The 17,526-nt window shown below is 48.9% G+C and overlaps 1 protein-coding gene across 6 annotated transcripts in view; it reads right to left on the bottom strand.

The window, feature by feature from the left end:
* Nucleotides 1-5,908: 5,908 nt before the first annotated feature.
* Nucleotides 5,909-17,526, bottom strand: part of Smarca4 (SWI/SNF related, matrix associated, actin dependent regulator of chromatin, subfamily a, member 4) — an 87,197-nt gene continuing 75,579 nt past the window's right edge. For 4 of the 6 annotated variants that reach the window (XM_031345500.1, XM_031345502.1, XM_031345498.1 and 1 more), the window contains 5 exons: nt 9,327-9,435; nt 9,110-9,211; nt 8,182-8,314; nt 7,938-8,080; nt 5,909-6,349 (listed from right to left, as the gene is read on the bottom strand). In XM_031345500.1, the coding sequence (XP_031201360.1) occupies nt 6,317-6,349; nt 7,938-8,080; nt 8,182-8,314; nt 9,110-9,211; nt 9,327-9,435 (520 nt within the window). In that variant the 3' untranslated portion in view covers nt 5,909-6,316. The remainder of the gene's footprint in view (nt 6,350-7,937; nt 8,081-8,181; nt 8,315-9,109; nt 9,212-9,326; nt 9,436-17,526) is intronic. The other 2 variants (XM_031345503.1, XM_031345499.1) reach the window with 1 other exon arrangement.

The following is a 17,526-nucleotide window of genomic DNA, read 5'->3' as shown; positions in this document are numbered from 1 at the left end:
CAGTGGAGTACAGGCATCTGGAGCCCAGAAGACAAGCTGTGTGCTGCAAAGGGCAGAGCTGGAGATGTTTGTGCAGGAATAGAAACCCTGACTAAGACAGTGTGGAAGCACATGGAGAAGCAAGTGGATCTGAGTTGGAGGCCAGCCTGGTCTACAGAGTGAGTTCCAGGACAGCCAGGGTATGTGCTAAGTGTGCACCTGGTACCCTCAGAGGTCAGAGAAGGGTAACAGGTCTCCTGCAGCTGGAGTTGTAGACAGTTGAGGTCTGCCATTGTAGGTGCTGGGTATTGAACCTGGGTCCTCTGGAAGAGCAGCCAGCTCTCCAGCCTTTTTCAGTACTATGTCCCTCAGCCTGGCTTTGACATCCTAGGCTGAAGCCAATACTTCTACTTCAGACTTCTGAGCTGATGAACTAGTTGTACAGCGCATGCCCAGCTAGGATGACAATGTAACAAGTTGCTCATGGTTATTATTGTGTGTGAGGAAGCACACGTGGGTGTGCAAACGTGGGTGTTTCTGGTGGTCAGGAGACAAGTTTATGCAGTTGGTGCCTTCTCTCCTTCCATTTTTATGTGGGTTCCAGGGACCAAATTCACGGCCTAAAGCTTGTGTGGCTAGGGCAGGGCTTCCATCTGTGGAACCCAGACACAAACAGGGCTGTGAGCTGATGAAGGCCTGGCCTCCCAGAGTTCAAAGGGGGTGGCTGACTCAGAGGCAGGCCAGGCCCTAGAGGCCTGGCTGACTTCTGCACTTCTGCTTCTGTGGAGATAAGGACACTTCCCCCTCAGGGTACAGGGCAGGAGAGGGGACCCAGTAAGTCCTCCTGGGACCTGTGAGGTTAGGGAGCTTTAGCTGGAGGGAGAGCTGAGGGGACTCTTTCTGCCTAGATGCAGACAAAGATGATTTAAGGAAAGAAGGGTTTATTCTGGCTCACCATTGAGGGGGAAAGATGAGAGGCCATGATGGCAGGAACGTGAGGTAAATGCTGCTTCTTAGTCGCCTTTTCCTTTCTATCAGTCCAGGACCCCAACTTAGGGGATGGTGCCACCTACATTAGGGTGGCATGTTCTACCTCAGTGAACCTAATCTAGAAACTCCCTCCTAAGCACACCTAGAGATTTGTCTCCAAGGCCATATTAGACTGTCAGGTCTAATACTTCAGTGGAGAAGGCTGAATTGAAGACTTGCAGCTTCTCCTCTGTCCTAAGATGCCATCCCCACCATCCAGTGACACATACCTTGCTGGGAAGAGGTAAACAAATGCCATCCCCCATCCCCCAACATCTCTGACAACAGATCAAAGAAAAGATCCTACCCAAGCCCAGCCACAGAGGGTTGTTGGCTTCAAGCCACACTAAGGTGGGAGCCATGGAGGGTTCCTGAGCTGAAGAGACAATGACAGGGTGCTACTGACTTGGTGCCTCCTGTGGTCTCTGGGGAACCCGACAGGCTGGGGAGTCTAAGGAAGAGGTGAATAGCTGGCCAGATGGGGGATCCTGGAGTAGTCTTCTTAACCTTCCCCATCCTTCTCAAACTTCCCCATTCTTCTCTACTCACATGGGCCAAAGCTTATGCACAGAGATCAGAGTACAACCTGTAGGAGTCGGGTTTTCTTTTTTTTTTTTCAAGACAGGGTTTTTCTTTGTAGCCCTGGCTGTCCTGGAACTCACTCTGTACACCAGGCTGGCCTCGAACTCAGAAATCCGCCTGCCTCTGCCTCTTCTGCCCTGGTGGAATCGGTTTTCTTTTTCCACCATGTGAGTCCTAGAGATTGCCCTCAGGTGGTCAGTGTTGGCAGCAAGCGTCTTTACCAGCCTTAGCTATCTTGGTAGCCCTTTTTTTTTTTTTTTTGTTTTTGAGACAGGGTCTCACTATGTAATCCAGGCTAGCCTCAAACTCACAGAGATCCTCTGCCTCTGCCTCCTGAGTGATGGATTTAGAAGCATGTGTCACCTTGCCAGGCCCAGAGTGGTTTTTTTTTTCCCGTTTTTAATAATTTTTTTTTGTTTTTTGTTTTATAATGTGTATAGATGTTTTGTCTACACAGATGTCTGCAGGGTTTCTCTGTGTAGCTCTGGCTGTCCTGGAACTTGTTTTCTCTGTAGACCAGGCTGGCTTGCCTCTGCCTCCCAAGTGCTGAGATTAAAGGCGTGCGCCACCACCGCTGGGCTGAGTATTAAACAGATTTTTATTGGGTGCCAGTGTGATGGTGCCTGTGGAATCAGAGGATGGGCTTATGTAATGCTGGAGTGGATCCCAGGAAAGGTGAGTGCTTTACACACTGGGTGGCACACTGGCCTTGCTCACCTGCATTGAGCAGTTTGTGTCACTTCTGTGAAGGTGCTGAAACCTGCTAGGATTCAGGGGAGGAGAAGAAACTAGAGCCTTCCCAGTGAGTTTGGAGTGAGTTTTGGGTGGAGCAGGGAGGCTTGCCTCCACCTGGACCAGAAGCCCTCAGACTCTGGAATCTGGAAGGCTCAGGCACTGAGTGGGGCCAGCGGGGGGAGGAAATGGCCATCATACGCCAGCAGGGGTGGGGCCGGAAGGGGCTGTTACCAACTTCTGGCAAAGGGCAGCTTCAGGCTACTACCCTGACCTGTCATCCCACATGGCCCATGGCCCTATGACACCTGGCTGTGCACATGATACTCAATCCAAAGTATGCCTGGTGCCTGTATTGAGTCACTTCACTTTCTTCTAAACCCAGTCCTAGCTTCTTGCCTCTCAGATGAGAAAGGACACAGGTCCTGGCATCTCGAACTGGCCATTCAGTTGTGCAGTCTACAGCACAGCTGGATGTCTGGGTGTTTACAGTGAAAGACAAAGACAGAAACTGCTTTCTGACACTGACACAGCAGCTCCAGTATCTCTCTCTCCCTCCCTCCCCTTCCTTTCTTATTTCCCTTCTTTTTGCTTTTGTACACCTGGGGTTTGTTTTTGAGACAGGGTTTCTCTGTATAGCCCTGGCTGTCCTGGAACTCACTCTGTAGACCAGGCTGGCTTCCAAGTCAGAAATCCGCCTGCCTCTGCCTCCCAAGTGCTGGGATTAAAGGCGTGCGCCACCACCACCCGGCAGCTCTATACTTCTAACAGGAGAGATGAAAGGTCACATAGAGCCTGTTAGGGTAATTTTGGACTTTGCTGCTCTTTATAATGAAGTATATTATCATAACCACTCTTTGGTCTGTTTTACCTTCCCTGTAAAGGACTCATTTTTATGTGTACACATATGTATGGGAATTGTATTTAATTTGTATAGAAGGCTCGTATGTGAAGGGGAGTCAATAGTTCCCTTCACCAATTGGGCAGGCTCTGGGACCAAACTCTGGTGTCAGTGCACGTACCTTTACACCAGCTTGCCAGACTACCACAATTCAAAAACCATTTACTCATTTTTATTTTATATATATGAGTTAGCCTGCATGTGTAACATGTGCGTACCTGGTGCCCAAGGTCAGTTTCAGAAACTCTGTTTACAGAGTTACAGTTGTGAGCTGCCATGTGAGTTCTGCCAATTAAACCTGGCTCCTCTGCAGGAACAGCAAATGCTTGTAGCTACTAAGACATCTCTCCAACCCAAGACCCATATTTTACAGTCTATTAAAATAACTGTGTTTATAGTTCAAGAACACCTAGGCTAACTCATATACATCAACTAATAATGAATAAATGTGTTTTGAACTGTGGTCGTCTAGCAAGCTGGCGTAAAGGTACAGCGCACCTGACAGAGGAGATTCAATGGAGGAAGTTGAGTCTCTCCTCCTCCCTCCTGGACTCTGCAAAGCGAAGTCAATCTGTCAGGCTTGGCAGCAAGCACCTGGACTTACTGGGCTAACTCTGTGGTCCCCAGGACATATTTTTTTTTTTGCTTTTGGAGGCAAGTTCTCATCATGGAGTTAGTCCTGGCTGTCTAGAAACTTGCTATGTTCAGTAAATTACCATTAAATGCAAAGAGATCTTCCCACCTCTGAAGAGACTGAAAGCATGCATCTCTATGACTGGCTCTAGAACTTTTTTTTTTTCAAGACAGGGTTTCTCTGTGTAGCTCTGGCTGTTCTGGAACTCACTATGTAGACCAGGCTGGCCTCAAACTCAGAAATCCACCTGCCTTGACCTCCCAAGTGCTGGGATTAAAGCTAGAACTCATTTGTAAACTGGCCTCTCAATCCATGAATACCATGTACCAACGGAATTGGCAAACTGGTTCTCTAAACATTCAAGATAATTATTGAAGATAAATTCAAGAGCACTAAAGTCAGTACTAGCCAGGTGGTACAGGCTTGTAATCTCAGCATTTGGGATGATCGGGAGTTAACAGCCAGCTGCAGCTACATACTAAATTCAAGGTCACCTTGGCCTACATGAAACTGTCTCAGAACAATATAAAGCAGCCAGACTATGGTAAAGCACACCTTTAATCCCAGCACTTGGGAGGCAGAGGCAGGCGGATTTGAGTTCGAGGCCAGCCTGGTCTACAGGGTGAGTTCTAGGACAGCCAGGGCTATATGGAGAAACCCTGTCTCGAAAAAACCAAAAAGGAAAAAAAAAAAAGAAAAAAGAAAAACGAAAAACTAAAAATAAACGAATAAATCCACCAGCCTTTGCCTCCTGAGATTAAAGGTATGGTGGAATTAAATTTTCACTACCATGCCTGGCCCCAGAAAATTTTTTCATTTTGAAACAGGGGCCTATGGACCCTATGAATCTTGGAATTTACTATCCAGGTCTTGAAATCAGAGATCTTTGCCTCTGTAGATACTCTCTTGGATCTTTCCCTCGCAGGAAGCCTCATGTGAGGTTTGTTGTGCAGTGCGTCTCTGTGGTGTTCCTTGGCTCCAGATTTCCAGGATACCTTTCTCTTCAGAGCTGTATGACCTTGGGAAAAACTTCCCCCACTGGAATGGAGTGTAACCTTTTCCCTTAGAGATGTCACACAAGTATGGCTCCGAAAGCAGCTGTAGCTACAGATGGCCAAAGACTGAGCAGTAATGGAGAACTGGAGGGCAAAAGGGGCTGCAGCTAGAACTAGGACGGACAGGCACAGAACCAAGGCAAGTCCTATTTACTTATTTAAGTCTTCATTTAAAAGAATACTTCTTTTTGGGACTGGAGAAATGGCTCAGTGTTAAGAGTACTAACTGCTGTTGCAAAGGACTAGGGTTTGGTTCCCAGAACCCACACGATGGCTCACAGCCACATATGACTCCAGTTCCAATGTCCTCCTTTGATCTCTGTATGCTCTAGGAATGTACTTGGTGCGTGCGCACGTGCACACACACACACACACACACACACACACACACACACACACACACACATGCGTGTGCGCAGGCAAAACATTCACACATAAATGTCTAATAATTTAAAAAAGGATTCTTTTTATGTTTGTGTATATACACCTTCATATGTGAAGGCATGTGCATAGGGTAAGAGGGCAATACTCGTCGTGGGCTCTGGTTCATCTCTCTGGTTCATCTGAAGCAGGGTCTCGTCACTGCCTGGCATGCTAGTTGGAGAGCCTGGGGTTCCTCTGTGCCTCCATCTTAGAGCACAGGACTGAAGGACTAAATCAGAGCCTGGCCCCAAGGGCTGTGGCTTTTCGCCCATGCTACCACCTCCCCAGACCAAATGATGGACTGCCTCCATGTGGATGTGTGACTTTCATGTACATCTGCACATGAAGGCCAGAGGAGGGTGTCAGGCACCATCTTTTGACTGCTTTCCACCGTAGACATTGAGGTGGAGACTCTAGCTTGAATCCACAGCTCAACTGACTTGGCTTGCTTGGGATGTGTGGGTGGTGGGGATGCAAACCCTGGCAAGGCGAGTGTTTTGCCCATAAGCTAGACCCAGTTCCTAAAGGCCCCAGACTCTACTGCTCACAGCAAGGAATCCAGGGAGCCAGGGGTGGTTTGCCATTGGTTTAATTTATTACTGTCTGACTCCAGTGACACTGACATACCCGCGGGGCCTGTGAGCCTCCTGGAGAGTTGGCCCTGTCCAGTAAGATACAGTACGAGGAGTGGACGGCACTCGCATGCATCCACGCTGAGCTACAGTGACTGGGGCCTGGGGAGGTGGATGATGCTCCCAGGAGGTCCCCTCTCTAGACAGTTAATGCTGGTAGAGACTCCAGGCCAGGCCAGGGCCGACAGACAGGCCTATATACTTCTCTGCCTAAAATTGTGGAAGATTGCATGTGTACAGTTCTCCAAGTTCGAAACTACATCTGGTGCTACCCATCACTGCTAAGGGTGGTGCTACTCCATCTCGGCTGGGACGAGCGCCTCGGGGTCAGGACTCTGGAACGCCTGGTTCAGTCTTCCTCGCTGCCACTTCCTGAGCGGTCCTGAAAGCACAGGGTAATAGGTTGTGATGGGCTGCTGCCTAGGCACTCCCGAGTCCATGTTCTCAACGCTGTGGAAGGGCCTTGGATCTTAAGGGATAAATTATCTTGATGTGGCAAAAGGGAAACTGCATCAAACCTTGGACCCTGCCCTGCGCCATGGTAGTCCTGTACACACTGGACTTGGTGCATGGGAGAAATGGGCTTAGGGGTGAAGGACAGGCCACCATGGAACCCCACAAGAGGCAGCCAGCCCATTATAGCCATTCTTGAGTATGAACGTGTTGTCTTCTGATTACCATTTTGGTATTTGTCTACTAGAGCTCAGACTGGCCTCAAACTTGCTAGGCAACCAAGGAGGGTGGTCATGAACGCCTCCTGATCTTCCTGCTTCTACCTCCCAAGTCCTGGGACCATGGGTGTTTACCACTACGCCTGCAGCCATTATCTTATTAAGATTTATTATTAGGGCTGGAGAGATGACTCAGTAGCTAAGAAAACTGGTTGCTCTTACAAAGGACACGAGTTCATTCGCAAGAACCCACATAGTGGCTTGCAATACCCTGGAACGTCAGTTCCAGGGATCCAATGCTCTCTTCTAGCCTCCATTATCACCAGGCACACAGTGGCATATATCCATCCATGCAGGCAAAAAAATCTATATACAAAAATAACAGTTAAACCTAAAATAAACAAGAAAGCCCCTTAAAAAAAAATAAGGGTCTCTATACAGCCCTGGCTGGCCTGGAACTTGCTGTGTAGCAGACTGGCCTAAAGCTCAGAGAGCTGCCAGCCTCTGCCTCTTGACTGCTGTGAATGAAGGTGTACACTAACCATCATACCTGGCTTACTTTTATTTTTACTTACGTAGTGTATGGGTATATGTCTGTGTGTGGACATGGGCATGTGCATGCAGTGCCCATGGAGGTTGGAGCCTGGGACATCCTGGTGCTTGAGTTACAGGCAGTGTGAGGTTCCCATGTGAGTGCTGGGAACTGAACTCTGGTCTTCCACAAAAACAGTAATGCTCTTAAGGACTGAGCCATTTCTGCAGCCCCTCCCCATTTTTGTAAAATTATTTTATGTGTATGAGTGCTCGTCTGTTTGTGTATCATGTGTGCCTGGTGCCCACAGAAGCCTTAAGTGGGCACTGGACCACCGGACTAGAATTATAGATGGTTATGAGCCTCTCTACATGTGTGCTGGAAACTGAACCTGAGTTCTCTGGAAGAGCAGCCAGTGCCATTAACCCCTGAACCATTTCCGCAGCCCCCTCTATTTATTTTTAATTTACTGATCTTATGTGGAAACTGTCCCATATAAGCCAGAGCAGAAGACTGAGGACCCAGCCTGTGTGCCATGGCAACGCATAGCAGGAAGGCTTCCAGTGTGTAGGCATCTGTCGGGTGGCCCTGTTTTCCTCAGACCCAGACCTAGCTGTTCTGCAGGCTGTACCAGGAACCCAAAGCCCCCTGCTTCAGAGACTGTATGTGAACAGGCTAGGTTACATAATGCTGGGCCAAGGCTACCCGCCTTCAGAGTGGCCTGAACATGGGACTGGCTAAGGAGAGGATGGCTGCAGCGTTCTCACCTCCTCCTGCTCCTCCTCACTGTCATCGTCACTCACAACCGGCTTGGCCCGGGATCCCCTGCTTGGCCGCCGCCGGCCTCCCTTGAGTCGGTCCTGGGCCTTCTCCTTGCGGCCCAGCTTGATCTTCACCTTGACAGAGCGGGCTGTGGGGCAGCAAGGAAGCAAACCGTTAAGTGAGACAGTGCTGGCTGGCATCTCAGTCAGTGGAGGGCTGCTGCAGTGTCTGCCCTTTCCCCTTACTCACACTCAGACTCGGAGCCTTCCTCCTCACCCTCCTCCTCCTCCTCGCTTTCCTCGCCTTCGCTGTCGTCCTCCTTCTCAATTTTCTGCCGTACGCTGGTAAAGACAGACTGCAGGACGATGGAGTCCTCATAGATCTGCAAGGACACAGGGCCTGTGTGACTCTGCTGGAGCCCTGCTGCTCAGCAAGGCCACCTACAGCCCTTCCCTGGATGACAAAATGCCCCGGAGAGAGGGGGGTCTGGGAGGTCTGTGTGCTGGCCAGTTCCTCTCTCATTGAGCCTACTTTTCAGGGCCCTGGTATCTACAAAGAGAAATAAATGGTCTCCTCCCAGGTCCACATCTTCCCATCCCCCTCTGCTTTTGTTTCCACAAAATCCTGTGGGCATGGCATTGCCTTGGCCTAATAAAGCAAAACCCATCTCCTGGAAGACACCCTTCCCAGGTGTGAGAGGCATCTGCCAGAGGCAGGATGGGGACCACTGCCATCCATTTCGTCACAAAAAAGGACACCTGGCACACGTAGGGTGCCTTTCAAGAGTGTGGATACAGAACTAAAGACAAAATTGCAACACGGGCTAGAGAGGAGGCTTCAGGAATGCCAAGCTCCTGTAGAGGACTCCGGCTCCACTCCCAGCACCCACTCTGGGGCTTACAACTAACTACTTGTAACATTCCACTGGATCCAATTCCCTCTTGTGACTCTGGAGGCACCAGACACCCTTGGAGGTAAAACACCATACAATAAAAATAAATTGCAAGACAGACACCCTGCTGGTAGGCAGCTGTGTGTAGCACCTAAACTACTAAGGAAGGGGACATTGCTCTCAGCAATAATGGAACAGCCCAAATTGTCCAAGTTAAACAAACAGAACCCTATCAGTGGCAGAGGGGTGAAGGGCAGGTGGCATGACAGTCATGTGGGTGCTCACCAAGGAACCCTCGAGGTTGAATGTCTGAGCGTTCTGGCACAGCAGCATCACATCCTTCTCCAGGTCATTGAGGCTGCGGTACTTGTGGTTTCGGATGCGTTCCTGTGGGGAGGGAGGAGGGAGGCCTAACTCTGGGTACCGTGACCTCCTGCCCACCCATTTTGTCACTCTGACCTGGCCGTCCTCCCACAGCCCCAGATTCTCAGCACCCGCGCACCTTGATCTTCTTGAAGTCCACAGGTTTTCGGATGAGCTCATAGTACTCTGGAAGTTCCTTGCGAGAGGGGAGCTGGATGAATACCTCACTGAGCTGACGTCCACTACTGCTGCAAGGTGATATAGTGTGTGTCACTCCCGGGCATTAGTCCATCACCCCAGAGACACACTATGCCATTACTCAAGGACAGAGGATGAGAATTTAAAGACATGGTAGTTCTTTAATCTTTTTGAGAAAGTGTCTCACTATGCAGAACAGACTGGGCTGAAACTCAACAGAATAGCTTGTCTCCATCCAACTGCTGGGATTGAAGGTGAGCACCCCTTACGTTTGCTCTGGGAGTTATTTAAGTGTTTGAGGTCTTTTGACTGTTAGAACATTCCTGAAAGTCAATGAGGTCCACTGGCAGCATATGTGTGAAGTTTACTGACATCTCTAAGTCCAGCCCTGGAAGGAGTGTCACACTGTCACCCTCAGGAGGGTATATACATCCAGGCCACTCTCCTTCGCATCAACAGAGTTTTACTCTGTAGACCAGGCTGGCCTTGAGCTCACAGAGATCCACCTGCCTCTGCCTCCCAAGTGCTGGGATAAAAGGTGTGCGCCACCACAGCCATCCCATCCTACTTTCCTTCTTTCTTTGTTCCTACTTCGTATATTATGCAAACCACAATTGCTTGAACATGAAGAACATGACAGCCACCTTACTGAGGTCACCATCCTTATGGGCAACTCTCCTGCAGGTGGCACTGAGCCAGAGCATTTAGCACAAACCTCAAGCTGGAAGAGGATGAACGCAGCTGTGTCTTGGCTCTCCACAGGACAGCTACTTCTTACAAGGATGGAATGTGGCTACTCTGGCAGCTGTACTGGACCTCATTCATGAACCACTTACCTTAGCGGTCCCCGTTGAAAGCAGTGCAAGCACGCTTGGCACCTAAGGAACAGGCAGAGCCACAACTACCAGCAGAGCAAGTCAATCAGGTGTCCTAGGCTCTCTGAGTGGCTGGTACAAGGGGCCAGGATGTACCTGTCCCTGGCCAATCACCTGATCTATAATTGTCCATCCCCTCAAAGTTCCCAAATGGCAGGTAAGCCAGTGAGTGGGGTAGGGGAAGCCATGCCCACTGGGGCCAAGAGGCTGGGATCTGTAGGCTGGAGGAGTCCTTATGGCACTGAGCTCTATCGCCACTTCACTAGTACCCCTGCATTCCTGATAATCATTCTTTCTCACATAGCCCAGGCTGGATTCCAACCTGCTGTATAGTCAAGAATGACCTTGACCTTTCCCTTCTTTAAAATCCTAAAATCAGCCAGGCAGTGGTGGCACACTCTGATTTTGAGGTCAGCCTAGCCTACAGAGTGAGTTCCATAACAACTGGGGCTATCCAGAGCCTGTCCCCAAAAAACCAACCACAAGGACAGAACAAAGCAAAATAGTTGCCTAAATTCAAAACAGGCTGAGGTAGTGGTATATACCCTTAACTCTAATGCTCAAAACGCAGAGGCAGAAGAATTTCTGAGAGTTTTGAGGCTAGCCTGGTCTACATAGCCATATAAGTGACACCTTATTTCAAAAACCCAACCAACCAAATGCCATGTTCCAGTAGATTCCATACCTATTAGTATATGGTCAGCACAAACTGGTTTTGGTGGATTATAAAAGAAAAAAAAAAGGGAAAAAAAGTTAGGAGGTGGAGGCAGACAATGAGTTAGTGTGAGAAGGCAGCAGTGAATATAATCAAAATACAGAAAAGTATAAACACATTTTCAAGAAAAATTCTAAATGGCTGGACCTGATGGAACTCATTGGTAGAGTGTTTGCCTAACACGCACAAGACCCTGGGTTCCATCCCAGCACCACAAAAAAAGGAAAAAAAAAAAAAAAAATCAAAATGACTTAGCAGGCCATCCACCAGGCCCCATCCTGGTGTCTTCAACACACCTGGTTGGTCCCCACTTCTGGAAATGGTGACATGGGAATTTTGCAGGCTTGTCATGAGGCTCTGCCTCCTGAAACCATCAGGGACAGAACAGGCCAGCCAGGTGCCTGCTAGAGGCTGCTCCTCGACCTTGTACTCATCTCAGTTTATGTAGGTCACAATGCCCTGATGTAGACATGAAGTCCCTTGGATACAGATCCGACAGACAGAGAGTTTTGTTCCTGCCTGGCACACACCCTCAGAGCAACTGCCACTGCACATCAGCTCATATTCTGATCCTATCGACCTGCTGAAGCAAATGTCCTTGAGAAGTTCTGGCCTCGTCCCCCTTTGCCTCCTGTATCCAGCATGTGGGCATGTGGACATGCCTGGCTGGTGTACAGTATCTTCCATCCACGGTCAAGGCTACATCTTCAGTGCTCACCCTGTGTGTCGGCCACAAGGAGGCCGTGGCCCAGTCCTTCCAGCCAAGACAGACCCACTTCTTGTCTCCAGTCAGCAGATTGGGCTTAGTCCAGCTTCCTGTTGATGCATATGCCTGCTGTGGGAACTTCCTTTTTCTCTCTCTCTCTTTTTTTTTTCCCTGGTTTTTTGAGACAGGGTTTCTCTGTCTATAGCCCTGGCTGTCCTGGAACTCACTCTGTAGACCAAGCTGGACCCAAACTCAGAAATCCACCTGCTTTGGCCTCCCAAATGCTGGGATTAAAGGCATGCGCCACCATTGCCTGGCTGGGAACTTCCTTTTTCTACTCAAGAGCATTGGCCGGGTCTCCCCAGTCTAGCCAAGCCCCAGCTCCTGCTGTGGGATTGTCTAAGCAGAGCCCTCCTCCTGATTGCAGTAACAATCCCTTCAACACCGAGCCTTAGCAAGAACTGGTTCATACTAACTGAAGACACCTGTCACAGGCATGAAGAGGACTTCCCAAGTTGGTGGGGCCTACCCAGGAGTTCAAGGACAGCCTGGACAGTTCAGCAAGTCCTGCCTCAATAACATATTATAAAAGAAACCCTTGGTTACTGGAAACCCTCCCAGGCACTAAGTTGGCAGCAGATGGATGGCCCGGGGCTACGGCATCCACTCAGCTTTTTTCCTTTCTTAGCTATTCTGCAGTGAGGCTACAACCTGGCACGTCAGGTCTGATCTGTTTCTGGTTGCACAGTGAAGCTGAGCACCATTGTGGTGGCTAACACCTGCTAGCACCCCACCACCTTTCCCAGTCATGGTCAGAACCTGGCTTTGCTCATGCACCTGGGGAGAGGCTTGTTTGACACACTTACTGCAAACTGCTTGCTAGATGGCTCATTTCCTTCTCTTTATGGTGTTGGGGGCTGAATAGATCTTAAGTCACTTACAGGGCCTTACTGTCCTGTTGAAGGATCATCACACAGAGAATGTCCAAACCACTCTTCATATCACCAAGTCAGAACTGGTCACAAGATGGAGAGGACAAGATGTTCTCTCCAGCTGTCAGCACCGCACCCTGCCCTGCCTTTCTGTCTCCCCATGCACGGCTCAGCAGGTCTCAAGTCACACACTAGCTCTGCTGTTCACAACTTACTGGCATGTGAACAAAGTCTGATGAGATAGGCACAAAGATGGACACAGGTGGCTAAGGGGCTTGCACTGTCCCTTGCAAAACAACTTATAACAAGGAAGATGTACTGTAGAGCTCCCTGTGTGCTTACCCATGGCCATGGCTTCCCAGTTGGGTTTCACTGCTTTAGCAACAGCCAGTGATGTGGGGGAAACGGCTGAGGACAGAGCCGCTGATGCTTCCTCATGCTAACCCTAGAACAGAGACTGCTTCTACTTCATTCCTGCCCATTTCATCACTACAAAAAGGGGGCACAATCTAAAGCCCTGGGTCCAATTACTGAGGCCCTACCAGGGAAGTCCCTGAATTGGTTTACAAGCCCCCTTGGGAGTCAGTAGCCTGGGTTGCTTAACTGTGTTGCCACCACATGGACAGGGCCTTCCTCCACACCAGCCCAGCTGTTAGAAATAGCTACTGTCAAAGTCTGTTCTTTTCTTTTATTGAGGACAAGGTTTCTTTGTGTGGCCTTGGCTGTCCTGGTATTCAATCTCTGTAGACCATGCTGTCCCCAAATTCAAGAGATCCACCTACTACCCCTGCCTCCTGGGTTCCGGGATTAAGGCATGCACCACCACCACCACCACCACCACCACCACCAAATCACCATGTCTTTTAATGACAGAATGTTATGTGTCCCAAACTAGCCTTGAATTCACTTCTGATGCCTCTGCATCCACTTCCTGAATGCTGGGGATTATGGGTGTGTACTTCTGCAGTGCTGGGATGGAACTCAGCATCTTGTATACACTAGCCAAACATTCTGGCATTGGACATACAGACTAGTTCTGGAAACAAAGTTCTTATTATGGTCTCATGTTGGTCAACAATGGAGTCTGAGCCTAAGGTTTAAGAAGCCTGGAAGACTGTCTGTGGAGCTCAGTGCTGTACAGGAGACAATTTCCAACACCCCCATTTGGTGAAGAGATCCTGAATATGGCATTAGAGAAAGTCAGGCTGAAAACGGAGCATATGACTACAGGTCCACAGTAATGGCAAGAAATCATCTAAGGACTAGGGAGTAATGGCAAATGGACAGCAAGCTGACTGAGGCTAGAGGCAGAAGGGGGGCGGGGCAAGGTCTGTCTGCAGTACTGGGTGGCCATAGCCCAGGCTGAATTTGTCAGCAGTTCATCAGTAGCAACCTCAGTGTCAAAGAACACCTCAATTTTCTTTTTGAGGCACCAGGAACCTGAGAGCCAAAGGGCAATGGGTATTTTGGTCTAGCAGAACAAATGGGATGGGGAGTTTGGGGTAACTAGATGTGGAGATCATGCCATAGATGAGTAGCTTACACACCACTTGCAGAGGCTTATTTAGTGGGACTAAGAACTTTTGTTCAATGTAAGGCCTTGCCAGGGATACAGGGTGCTGCTGACTTCAGGGAGACAGAGGACAGGAGGCAAAGGACCCAGCACTCCAGACTCCACACAGCACCTCTACCAGTCCTGCCTGTCTGCCTGTGAGCTATGGACTGATTACTCATTATCAGCTGCCTGCTTTCCTTGGTGTGTAAACATTTGGTCCAGGGCATGAAGCCCGAGATGAAAGCTGCCTTTTAGCCATAACAGGTGGAGGTTTTTCAAATAGATTCTAAGATGAGCTCAGAGCCTTAGGTGGCTAGACAAAGAAGTAGGCCAAGGCTGCCCCAACTGAGCTGCAGAGTGAGCTCTGCCTGTGGCTCGCTTGGCCTTACTCTGGCCAAAGTCTGCTGTAGTTTCTGGGCCAGGTGCTAAGCAAATGGTTTTGGCCACAGACCTGGACCACCAGGCAGCATGTCATTCAAAGGTTGAAAGGCTGAAAAGCCTGGGGGATAATTTGCCCCATCTTCCCTGAGGACTGTAACATGGCCCCCTCTACTTGGAAGAACAGATTTAATTGTAGAAGTACCTCGCAAAGAGTCCCAGCTTGTCAGCAGGCATCTTCTCCCTTCCCTTTGTACTACCCCTCCCCTCTGAAAAACATCTGCTTTCTGCCTCTGTACACTGAGCAGGGGCTGGAAGAAGACAGTGCAGCCTGCTGAGAAGGCCCAGGCAGTGCTGTAATCTCTGGTTTATTTCTGGGCCTGAAATAAACTCCACTCGGCAGCCTGACCTCTCAGTCTTGTTCTCCATTTGGAAGCTGAGGCATAGAGATAGAACATAACTGCAAAATTTACAACTTTCAACCTTCCAGAAAAGAGAGGCGGATATACTCAGCCGGGCAGTGTGGATGTGTGTCACCACCTTGGGGTGTCAAGAACAGACACCATTCCCTGTTGTCCTACAACCCACAGTGTACAACCTGAGGTCACCATGATCTCCGTACATAGCAGCAAGGGCTCTGGGAGCTCTGCAGCCTGGGGACAGCTGAGGGGTCGTTGGCCATGATGGCGCCCTCTAGTGCTCTGAAAGCTGTCGCTATGCACTTGGAAGGTTCTGCTTGGTGCTCTAGTTTTTCCACATCCAGGACAAGGTATACCCCAACTCCTGAGTCCATTTTTTTTTTTTTTTTTTTGGTTTTTTGAGACAGGAATCTCTGTGTAGCCCTGGCTGTCCTGGAACTCACTCTGTAGACCAGGCTGTCCTTGAACTCAGAGATCTGCCTGCTTCTGCCTCCCAAGTGCTGGGATTAAAGGCGTGCGCCACCACTGTGTGGCCTGAGTTCATTCTTAATTTTTGTTTTTCCCTTTCTTTTTTAAAAAAAAGATTTATTTATTTAATGTATGTGAGTACACTAGCGCTGTCCTCAGACACACCAGAAGAGGGCATTTGATCTCATTTCAGATGGTTGTGAGCCACCGTGTGGGTGCTGGGAATTGAACTTAAAACTTCTGGAAGAGCACTCAGTGCTCTTAACCATTGAGCCATCTCTCAAGCTCTCATTCTCAATTTTTATCCATGTTTTGATTTCAAAGTTAAGACCTTGTGTTTCCCACCTCACTTCTCCAATCGGCCTTTGGCTGTTGTATGCAACAGTGCTGGGGACAATACTCACCCACACGCAAGGCACAGCTTTACTCTTGCTCTAGCAGCTTTCTAACATGGATGGAAACTGAAACCACAGGGAGAGCAGCTCTGCTACAAGTGGCTGGGTAGCCAGGACCCTTACAGACCTCTGTGAATTCCAGGCCAGCCTGGTAAACAGAGTGAGCTCCAGGACAGCTAGGGTTATGCAGAGAAACCCTGTAGGGTGGAGGTGGGGAGGAGAGCAGCACTGTGGTGGTAATTCAGGTCCTTCAGGTTCCATGTTTAACTAGGCTCGCTGCATATCTGAGTAGAGGGCTTTAGGAAGCAATCTGAAAAGATCCCAATCTGTAACCCCAATGCTCAGAAGGGTGAGGTATTACTTTAAAGTTAAGGCCATCTTAGGCTATAAATAAAGCAAGTGCTTGCCTCAAAAACAATAAAGGGGAATGGGAGAGGGGCTGAAGAGATGGTTCAGAGGTTAAGAGCACTGTCTGCTCTTCCAGAGGTCCTGAGTTCAATCCCCAGCAACCACAAGGTAGCTCATTACCATCTATAACGTGGTCTGGTGCCTTCTTCTGGCCTGCAGGACTATATACAGGCAGAAGACTATATACAACCCAAAAGGTTCAAATGTTTTTCTTGACTATTTCATTTGATGGTTCAGAGTGCTTTGGCAGAAGACTCAGGTTCAAAATCTCCAGCACCTACATGGTGGCTCACAATCACATATATATATATCTATATCTATCTATATCAATATATCTATATATCTATATATCTATATATATATATATATTTATCTCCAGTTCTAGAGGATCTTCTGGTCTCTGCCACCAGGCACACACATGGTGCACAGACATATATACAGGCAAACACTCACATACATTAAAAGATAAAAACAAAACAAAAACAAAACCAGTTTGATGCTTGCTAAGTCTACACAGTAAGCTCCTGTCTAAAATAAGAAGCAAAACGTTTGATGGTACAATGTTGTTTTCCTTATCGTCTCTAGCACAGCCTGAAACAGGGTAAGGGTCATTGGACCTGACTTGTGAATACTGCCTGCCATGCCAGAAGCCAGTGCTGGCTCAGAAACTTCTGGATGACAGGTATGTCATACAGAATCTGTGGCCTCTGTCCTTGGGCGCTGCAAGGTGACCTCTGAGCCCTTGAAATGCCATTCTGGGCAGGAGGTAGGGCTGTGATTTAAGCTGGTAAGTCTGGGTCAGGCTGACCAGCAGAAGTGGTGGAGACAGAGGTCAGCCATGTGAGTGGCCAGCTGTGAGCACACAAGCAAATCCCAACCAAACCCCTGGGTACCCAGGCATCTCTGGCTGTATCTCCAACATTTGCAGGGAACACCAGGAAGGGGGAGACCGTGAGAAGATGCCTCTTGAGAAACTGCAAGCAGGACTCTCCTGGAAGCTGCTGGTACTGAGGACAAGGTACCACTGCTCCCTGACCGTCCATTGTTACCAGAATTCTGGATGTTCTGTTACCTACTCTCTGCCTTTCTACCAGAATGAAGCCAGACTTTGCTTAAGCCATTTTCATCTCTGCCTTTCTACCAGAATGAAGCCAGACTTTGCTTAAGCTCACAATATACAGCCTCACAGTTTTGCTTGCCTTCCTAGTAGCAAATTTAATTCAATGTCAAAAGTATGCACAAAATGAGTCACTGTTGTACCTAAACATCATTTTTGAAATTTTCTTTAAA

The sequence above is a fragment of the Mastomys coucha genome, unplaced genomic scaffold (genome assembly GCF_008632895.1).
Source record: "Mastomys coucha isolate ucsf_1 unplaced genomic scaffold, UCSF_Mcou_1 pScaffold23, whole genome shotgun sequence".
Lineage (NCBI taxonomy): Eukaryota > Metazoa > Chordata > Mammalia > Rodentia > Muridae > Mastomys > Mastomys coucha.
This window is presented reverse-complemented; position numbering and strand designations above follow the sequence as displayed.